Genomic DNA, 10,000 nt, shown 5'->3' with positions numbered 1-10,000 from the left:
TTACGGTGAGGAACAAGAGGGAGAGTTCAGGTGAGGAGAGAGTTACGGTGAGGAACAAGAGGGAAAGAGTTACGGTGAGGAAGTTACGGTGAGGAGAGAGGAGAGAGTTACGGTGAGGGAGAGAGTTACGGTGAGGAACGAGAGGGAAAGAGTTACAGTGAGGAACGAGAGGGAGAGAGTTACGGTGAGGAGAGAGTTACGGTGAGGAACGAGAGGGAGAGAGTTACGGTGAGGAACGAGAGGGAGAGAGTTACGGTGAGGAACGAGAGGAGAGAGTTACGGTGAGGAACGAGAGGGAGAGAGTTATGGTGAGGAACGAGAGGGAGAGAGTTACGGTGAGCGAGAGAGAGAGAGGTGAGAGAGAGTTACGGTAAGGAGGGAGAGAGTTACGGTGAGGAATGAGAGGGAGAGAGTTACGGTGAGGAACAAGAGGAGAGTTCAGGTGAGGAGAGAGTTACGGTGAGGAACAAGAGGGAAAGAGTTACGGTGAGAAGAGAGTTACGGTGGCGAGAGGGAGAGAGTTACGGTGAGGAGAATTACGGTGAGGAACGAGAGGGAAAGAGTTACAGTGAGGAACGGAGGGAAAGAGTTACAGTGAGGAACGAGAGGGAGAGAGTTACGGTGAGGAAGTTACGGTGAGGAACGTTAGAGGGAGAGAGTTACGGTGAGGAACGAGAGGGAGAGAGTTACGGTGAGGAACGAGAGGGAGAGAGTTACGGTACGAGAGGGAGAGAGTTATGGTGAGGAACGAGAGGGAGAGAGTTACGGTGAGGAACGAGAGAGAGTTACGAGAGAGTTACGGTGAGCGAGAGGGGAACGAGTTACGGTGAGGAACGAGAGGGAGAGAGTTACGGTGAACGAGAGGGAGAGAGTTACGGTGAGGAACGAGAGAGAGTTACGGTGAGGAAAACGGAGGGAGAGAGTTACGGTAAGGAATGAGAGGGAAAAGAGACGGTGAGGGAGAGAGTTACGGTGAGGAAAGAGTTACGGTGAGGAACGAGAGGGAAAGAGTTACGGTGAGGAACGAGAGGAGAGAGTTACGGTGAGGAGAGAGGAGAAGAGTTACGGTGAGGAACGAGAGGGAGAGAGTTACGGTGAGGAACGAGAGGGAGAGAGTTACGGTGAGGCGAGAGGGGAGGATTACGTTGAGGAGAGAGTTACGGTGAGGAACGAGAGGGAGAGAGTTACGGTGAGGAAACGAGAGGGCTTAGAGTTACGGTGAGGAACGCGAGGGAGAGAGTTACGGTGAGGAACGTTACGGTGAGGAACGAGAGGGGAGAGTTACGGTGAGGAACGAGAGGGGAGAGTTACGGTGAGCGAGAGGGAGAAGTTACGGTGAGGAGAGGAGAGTTACGGTGAGGAACGAGAGGGGATTACGGTGAGGAGAGAGTTACGGTGAGGAGCGAATTCGGTGAGGAACGAGACGTGAGGAGTTACGGTGAGGAACGAGGGGGAGAGAGTTACGGTGAGGAACGAGAGAGTTACGGTGAGGAACGAGAGGGAAAGAGTTACGGTGAGGAACGAGAGGGAGAGAGTTACGGTGAGGAAAGAGAGGTGAGTTACAGTGGGAGAAAGGTTACGGTGAGGAACGAGAGGGAAAGAGTTACGGTGAGGAACGAGAGGGAGAGAGTTACGGTGAGGAACGAGAGGGAGAGAGTTACGGTGAGGAACGAGAGGGAGAGAGTTACGGTGAGGAACGAGAGGGAGAGAGTTACAGCGAGGAACGAGAGGGAGAGAGTTACGTTGAGGAGAGAGTTACGGTGAGGAACGAGAGGGAGAGTTACGGTGAGGAACGAGAGGGAGAGAGTTACGGTGAGGGAGAGGAGTGAGGAAGAGTTGAGGAACGGAGGGAGGAGTTACGGTGAGGAGGGACGGTGAGGAAAGAGTTACGGTGAGGAACGAGAGGGAGACGGTGAGAACGAGAGGAGTTACAGTGAGGAACGAGAGGGAGAGAGACGGTGAGGAGAGAGTTACGGTGAGGAACGAGACGGGGAGAGTTATGGTGAGGAGAGGAGTTAGGGAGAGTTACGGTGAGGACGAGGAGGGAGAGGTGAGGAGAGGGAGAGAGTTACGGTGAGGGAACGAGAGAGAGAGTTACGGTGAGCGAGAGAGAGAGAGTTACGGTGAGAGAGTTACGGTGAGGAACGAGAGGGAGAGAGTTACGGTGAGAAATGAGAGGAGAGAGTTACGGTGAGGAATGAGAGGGGAGAGTTACGGTGAGGAACAAGAGGGAGAGTTCAGGTGAGGAGAGAGTTACGGTGAGGAACGAGAGGGAGAGAGTTACGGTGAGGAATGAGAGGGAGAGTTCAGGTGAGGAGAGAGTTACGGTGAGGAACGAGAGGGAGAGTTCAGGTGAGGAGAGAGTTACAGTGAGGAACGAGAGGGAAAGAGTTACGGTGAGGAACGAGAGGGAAAAGAGTTACGGTGAGGAACGAGAGGAGAGAGTTACGGTGAGGAACGGGAGGGAGAGAGTTACAGAGTGAGGAAAAAGAGACACAGGGGAGAGAAAAAACATGACAGAGATGGAGTGGGAGATTACATTTAGGAGCGCAAAGAAATGGACTTGGCCCAGTGTACTCTAATATTTATGGCCTGTCGGTGTTGAACCGATGGGCTGTGGATCAAACCTGGTCCCTGGCAGCTGGTGTACGTTTAATGTCTAATAACACAGTTAACTATTAAAGCTATGTTCTGCTGGGCCTGAAAACAGCTGTTCTCTGTCTACAGAGGAAGGGATCAGATTCAAACAGGTTCTCTTTTATATCTCTCGCATTACATTTCACACTAACCTAACGACTTCCCTTCAAACCCCACATTGTGTAACAGTAATGCCTCCCACTTTCCCCAACGGCCACAGCCCCAGCCTCCCTGTTTCTCTATATTGTAACTCTGCACCCAAAGATACTACATACTAATACTCCAGAGTTGCCCATTCCTTTAATTAAACTATCACGTTTTCCCATGGCATGTTGTTTTAGCACTACAGATGTCACATCTGAATTTGAGCCAGTTTGCTACAGAAGGAAAATAATCCAATAATCCTGCAGCAACAGGACATGTGAGTTATTATGTGAATTATAATTAATGGACATTTTTATAAGGGTTGATACATTTTCCAGTGGAAATGACAAACGTCAGAAGCCTTTTTAAACCTAAAATACGCTTCATGTTTGAGTTCTGCACCAGGGGGATCACATTAAGATCCTACATCTGTAGCAGCAGTGCTTGTTGTTTGGGAGTAGGGGCTTGGCGTGTAGAGGAGGAGGAAAAGGATGGAAGGCTGAATAGGAGCAACTCTCCCTGGGATTTCCTGCACGTCCGGGTGTGTCATAGATGACAGAGATGGGGAAAACAGATTAATGGCATCGCCACGTCACCCCTCTGATGTGGCCACCATTGTTTATGGAAACAAATCACTCCACTCTGGCTCTGTTTTGCTCTCTCTCCTTTTTTGTCACTCTGCTCTCTTCCTTTCTCGCTCTCTTTTTCTCTTCATTTATGTCTCTCTTTTTCTCTTCCTTTCTCTCTTCTTTTCTCTTCCTTTCTCTCTTTTTTCTCTTCCTTTCTCTCTCCTTCTCTCTCTTCCTTTCTCTCTCTTTCTCTCTCTTCCTTTCTCTCTCTCTCTTTCTCTCTCTTCCTTTCTCTCTCTTTCTCTCTCTTCCTTTCTTTCTCTCTCTTTCTCTCTCTTCCTTTCTCTCTCTTTCTCTCTCTTCCTTTCTTTCTCTCTCTCTTTCTTTCTCTTCCTTTCTCTCTCTATTTTTCTCTTCCTTTCTCTCTCTATTTTTCTCTTCCTTTCTCTCTCTTTCTCACTCTCTCTTTCTCACTCTCTCTTTTTCTCTTCCTTTCTCTCTTTTTCTCTTCCTTTCTCTCTTTTTCTATTCCTTTCTCTATCTTTCTATTCCTTTCTCTCTCTCCTTTTCTCTTCCTTTCTCTCTCTCCTTTTCTCTTCATTTCTCTCTTTTTCTCTCTCCTTTTCTTTTCCTTCCTTTCTCTCTCTCCTTTTCTATTCCTTTCTCTCTCTTTCTATTCCTTTCTCTCTCTCCTTTTCTCTTCCTTTCTCTCTCTTTTTCTCTCTCCTTTTCTCTTCCTTTCTCTCTCTCATTTTCTCTTCATTTCTCTCTCTTTCTATTACTTTCTCTCTCTCATTTTCTCTTCCTTTCTCTTTCTTTCTATTCCTTTCTCTCTCTCATTTTCTCTTCCTTTCTCTCTCTTTCTATTCCTTTCTCTCTCTCTCTCATTTTCTCTTCCATTCTCTCTCTTTCTATTCCTTTCTCTCTCTCCTTTTCTCTTCCTTTCTCTCTCTTTCTATTCCTTTCTCTCTCTCCTTTTCTCTTCCTTTCTCTCTCTTTTTCTCTCTCCTTTTCTCTTCCTTTCTCTCTCTCCTTTTCTATTCCTTTCTCTCTCTTTCTATTCCCTTCTCTCTCTCCTTTTCTCTTCCTTTCTCTCTCTTTTTCTCTCTTCTTTTCTCTTCCTTTCTCTCCTTTTCTATTCCTTTCTCTCTCTCTCTCATTTTCTCTTCCTTTCTCTCTCTTTCTATTCCTTTCTCTCTCTCATTTTCTCTTCCTTTCTCTCTCTTTCTATTCCTTTCTCTCTCTCATTTTCTCTTCCTTTCTCTCTCTTTCTATTCCTTTCTCTCTCTTTTTCTCTTCCTTTCTCTCTCATTTTCTCTTCCTTTCTCTCTCTTTCTATTCCTTTCTCTCTCTCATTTTCTCTTCCTTTCTCTCTCCTTTTCTCTTCCTTTCTCTCTGTTTCTCTTCCTTTCTCTCTTTTTCTCTCTCTTTTTCTCTTCTTTTCTCTCTTTTTCTCTTCCCATCTCTCTCTATTCCTTTTTCTCTCTTTCTCTTCCTTTCTCTCTCTTTCTATTCCTTTCTCTCTCTTTTTCCCTTCCTTTTTCTCTCTTTTTTCTTTTTTCTCTCACTGTTTTTGTGCATATCCCCTTCCTCTCTGACTCACTTTATTGACACTGCATTCTCTCTCTCTCTCTCTTCTCATCCTCTCTCTTTCTCTCTCATCCTCCTCTTCTTTGTTTTTCTGTCCTCTTTCTCCCTCTCTTGGTCCTTGTTTGTCCCCCTTTCCCTCTCTGACTCACTTGTTGACAGCCAACACTCTCCCCCCTCACACCCCAACTGTCACTGTTCCTACTCTCTCTCTCTCTTCCACAATTGAATTGAATTCAATTAGATTGGCATGAAACATTTAAAGCCAAAACAAACATATGGGAACACATGACATCAACTTGTCTCTCTCCTCAGGTGGGCGGAGCGGCGGTGATGGGTGTGGGCATCTGGACCCTGATAGACAAGAGTGATTACCTGAGCCTGCTGGCCTCCAGCACCTTCGCCGTGTCCGCCTACATCCTCATCCTGGCCGGGGCCCTGGTCATGGTCACGGGCTTCCTGGGCTGCTGCGCCGTCATCAGGGAGCAGAGGAGCTGCCTGTCCACGGTGAGGGAGCCCTCCTTGGGCAGGGTGACTACTCTAGGCCCCAGGCTTTCTGGATGTCTGGAAGGCCCCTGGGTCTTCTAAATGTTTATGTTGATTAAAGGGATAGTTTTCACATATTACAACATTAGTTAGATGCATTATATTGAAAGTAGTGTATGGCTCATAGATAACATTCAGGGTAAGATACTAACTAATGCTGTAGTTTGTGTGCGATATCTCTTTAATGGCAGTGTTGGTGTTTGCATAAGAAAGGGGCAGGTTATATACTGTAGGTGAAATGAGAGCACACAATGAAACAAGGAGAATGGAGCTATCTGCACTCTGTTCTCCTTAAGGGAATGTTCATTTAGAACATCCGCTTAGCTTGTTCCAATTCAAACTCACCTTGGTTGCACTCATGACTTTTGGGTACATTGTATACTTTCCTTTACCCCAGATACCGGTTTCCTTTGAAACGTCACTGTACATGACGCTCCTTCCCTGCACCCCTGCTCTCATAACTCCACTTGTGTCTTTCTCTTGTGCGTGTGCTCGCGAGCATGTGTGTGTGTGTGTGTGTGTACGCTGGGAGCTGACAAATGAGCTGACAATACTGTCCTCATTGTTTTAAACAGACAGGCCAGGCAGGAGAGGAACAGGCCGGAGGTGAGCCACTAACTCTGCTACTGCAGCAGGATTGGTTATAGTCAGGCATTAGTAGTCATATATGAAACTGATGGAGGGGGAGAGGGGGCTTTGGGTGGTGGAGGGCAGTGGTATAAAGTACTTAAGTAAAAATACTTTAAAGTACTACTTAAGTAGTTTTTTGGGGTATCTGTACTGTACTATTTATATTTGACAACTTTTACATTCCAAAATAAAATAATGTACTTTTTATTCCTTACATTTTCCCTGACATCCAAAAGTACTTTTAAATGCTTAGCAGGACAGGAAAACGGTCCAATTCACACACGTATAAAGAGATCATCCCTGGTCATCCTACTGCCTCTAATCTGGGGGACTCACTAAACACACATGCTTCATTTGTAAATTGTGTCTGAGTGCTGGAGTGTGTCCCTGGCTATTCGTAAATTAAAAAAAACTAGAAAATGGTGCCGTCTGGTTTGCTGCCTGGTTTGCTTAATATAAGGAATTTTAAATGATTTATACTTTTACATTTGATACTTAAGCATGTTTAAAACTAAATACTTTTAGACTTTTACTCAAGTAGTATTTTACTGGGTGACTTTCACTTTTACTTGAGTCATTTTCTATTAAGCTATCATTACTTTTACTCAAGTATGAGAATTGAGTACTTTTACCAACACTGGTGGAGGGTGTGTTTTGGTTGTGGGGTTAGTGTGAGTGTGTTTTAAAGGAGAGGCTTGAGTGAAGAGTTGGTGTTCATCAGATCACTATGGCTGTGGGGTTGTATGAAAGAGAGATGTGTGTGTTTGTGTGTGTGTGTTTGTGTAGAATACAATATAATTCAATGTTATTGCCAATCAACAATGGCTGTTAGGAATTAGCTTTAGTGTGGTGTGTAATAATACACCTCCCACCTTCCTCCATCTGCCATAACCAATATTCTGGCATTACCACACACACACTGTGTTTGTTGATGATGTGTGTGTGCTTGTGCGTGTGGCTATGCTGGTGCACGTGTGTGTGTAGTGTCATGACGTGGCCCTCTTTGGGTATAGCTTAGGTGCATTCCCTCTCTCCCTCTTACACCCAGGTTCTGTTATCTCAGGTCGTAAATTCCTAGAGGAGACTCTCCTCATGGCCAGGCAGTATAGAGAGAGAGAGTTTCACAGTAGAACAAATGAACTTCTTCTACATCACAGAACTTGAGAACTGAACAATATCCATGTTTTGGAGAATGTGTAAACGGCCGGTGGAGAATCCAGGTCCATTTTGTTTTATGATTGTGACCTCAGGAAAGACAATACAGCACATTACCATAATACTGTTTATACAGGAGCCTCCGTTCTGAGGCTTGCATCTAATTATTGTTTAAAATGAATGAGTAGATGAAACTATTTGTGAAATGCTGTTATGTGATTTTACACCTTTAATGTGAGAGAATTGTATTTCTGTTTAAAGTTTCACTAAGTTATTGGCCCGCCCCCATGAGCACAGACATCGATCTGGCGTCATGGGACAGCTTTTCCACAGTTCCGAATAAAACCCCCACCTGGAGTAATCCTCTTTAGACCATGCCTACCTCGGTCAGCTGAGGGAGCTAAGGTTTGAGTAGAGACCAGAAAAACCTCAGGACAAGCTAAGGTTGTAATGGTTGCTGAATTCTTAACTATACCACGTGGTTAAACTCTGAGACTATCAGTACCGACAGAATAAGAGCAACTCTTCAATACTAATTACTAGTCTGCAGCTAGGAATTATGTACCATTGGAATGCGAAGACCGACAACCGCCAAAACATCTATTCTTTAAGAACATTTCTGAATGGAACTCTAAAGTATCCATTCTAACCCACGAAGACTCCAGGGACGCAAAGTTCAGATGAACTTTCCAACAGAAAGACGTACGATTCCAACAGAGATCATGATGACACACTGAGCGTAAATATATATACTGATTGCAATCATTCCCCGAATGAGTAAGGATTAGCATTTCAATTATTATAATTATCAACTGTGTAGTGTCTTCTGTCTTCTGCACCCTTCTCAGTCCCGGTCGACCAAACCGTCATATCAGGTTTAGCCCACTAGGCACATCCTCTATCATTTCCTTGTAACCATATCTACTTTTGTTTGTTTGTTATGCATTTCTGTGATTATTTAGTTAGTAAATAAATGATTAAGACAATTGGGGTATGGATGACTCATAGTGAAGACTGGGTTCGTGCAGATAGCCAACAACTTACGGCGTTTGGAATGAGGCTAACGTGAAGTAAAGAACAATTCATTAATTAGAAGACTAATTGATCAGATATTAAAATATCTGAAAAGTTATATTAGAAAAATTATAACTTTGTAATCTGAAGATTTTCCTTGGTGCCCTGACTTCCTAGTTAACTACATTTACATGATTAGTTTAATCACATAATAAAAATTACAGAGAATTGATTTGATAAAATATCAGTCTTCAATTTAATGATGCCAAAGACACGACAGTAGCCTGCAAGTTAAAGAGGAAATGGCTGCTTTAACTCTGTTATAGACTATGGTCTCCTAAATGAAGGCTCTCCTGCATCTGTGTGTGTGTGTGTGTGTGTGATAAACAATGGTTTTGGCATAGCTTTGTTTTTCCTCACCTCCACGCGTCACATCAGCGCCAGGCTGGGAATGAGCATCTGTCTCCCGGTGATGGCCTTGAGCGCCACGCTGCACGCCAAACGCTTTGTGTCCCGCCTCTACAACAGGTGTGCCTAATTAGCCTTGGTGTGTGTGTGTGTGTGAATGTGCACGAATGTGCGTGTGTGTATAGCTCTCTAAAAAGCTCAACTACCCGTCTTGTTAGTCCATTGTTGCTTTGTGTGTATGTGGTTGTGTACGTGTGGTTGTGTGTGTGTGTGGTTATTTGTGGTTGTGGGTGTTTGGCTGTGTGTGTGTGTGTGTGTGTGTATGGCTGTGTGTGTGTGTGTGTGTGTGTGTGTGTGTGTGTGTGTGTGCGTGTGTGTGTATATGTGTGTGGGTGAAACATTCTCACCATTTACATACTCTGCTGTTAAATCCAAACAGTGTTACGTCACAAATGATACAGAAGAAGATTTTTACAGCAGATGATGGTTGGTTGGAACAGCCTATCCCCCAGCCACCCCATTTCTCATTGATAAAATACACATATTGATATCTTCCAGACTAATTGGCTAATAAGGTGCTAATAAGGCCACTGAGACTTGTGTGATGTCCTCTCTTCTCCAGTAGCATACTAATGATGGTTTTGTTTTAACAAAGCATTTTTCTATTAATGTTGCATTCTGTGGCCCACGATTTCTATGAAACATCCACAGTAGATTCATTTATAGCACCTTAGTTATATCACCCGTAACATAGACTTTATAAGCATTGCTGGAAAAAAAAATCCATAACAGCTCATAGCTCCTTTTAGGAATGTGTTGGATGGACATTGGTGGTACAATGCATTATAACACTTGATTCATTCATAATGGCTGATGATCCATATGAGTGAATATAAATGTATGTATGCCTCCAGTGCATCATATATAACTCATTATTGAAAGGTAGTTTAAATGAGTTACTAGTATTATTATTAATTGTCCAGAAGTGACTCACAGAAAGTCTTACCTGTATTTTTCCTCCCATGAAGCCTGTATTTCAGCTCTATATCAACATAATCATACAGTAGCTAATCCCTGGATCAAAGCTTTTTCATTCTGTCAATATTGCTGTTGTTTTCTGGTGTTCTTGTTGCACCACTGAACGAAGTACTGAATGTACTGGTTTTGGAGGTGTTATGTTTTTACTGAGTACTAGTTTGGAGGTGTTGCAGGATTCTTTACAATTAGTTTAGAGGTGTTGCAGGTTTTTTTGTACAATTAGTTTGGAGGTGTTGCAGGGTTCTTGACTATTAGTTTGGTGGTGTTGCAGG

The 10,000-nt window shown here is 44.0% G+C and overlaps 1 protein-coding gene across 1 annotated transcript in view; it reads left to right on the top strand.

Moving 5' to 3' along the window:
- Positions 1-8,795, top strand: part of LOC135538000 (tetraspanin-11-like) — a gene marked incomplete at its 5' end in the record, with an annotated part of 9,881 nt that extends 1,086 nt beyond the window's left edge. The window contains 2 exons of the mRNA XM_064964001.1: positions 5,253-5,444; positions 8,687-8,795. Coding sequence (XP_064820073.1) covers positions 5,253-5,444; positions 8,687-8,737 — 243 coding nt within the window. The remainder of the gene's footprint in view (positions 1-5,252; positions 5,445-8,686) is intronic.
- Between the last annotated feature and the right edge of the window lie 1,205 nt (positions 8,796-10,000).

The sequence above is a fragment of the Oncorhynchus masou genome, unplaced genomic scaffold, assembly GCF_036934945.1.
Source record: "Oncorhynchus masou masou isolate Uvic2021 unplaced genomic scaffold, UVic_Omas_1.1 unplaced_scaffold_8848, whole genome shotgun sequence".
NCBI classification, from domain to species: Eukaryota; Metazoa; Chordata; class Actinopteri; order Salmoniformes; family Salmonidae; genus Oncorhynchus; species Oncorhynchus masou.
Note: the sequence above shows the minus strand (reverse complement) of the source record. Positions and strands in the feature narration are given on the sequence as shown.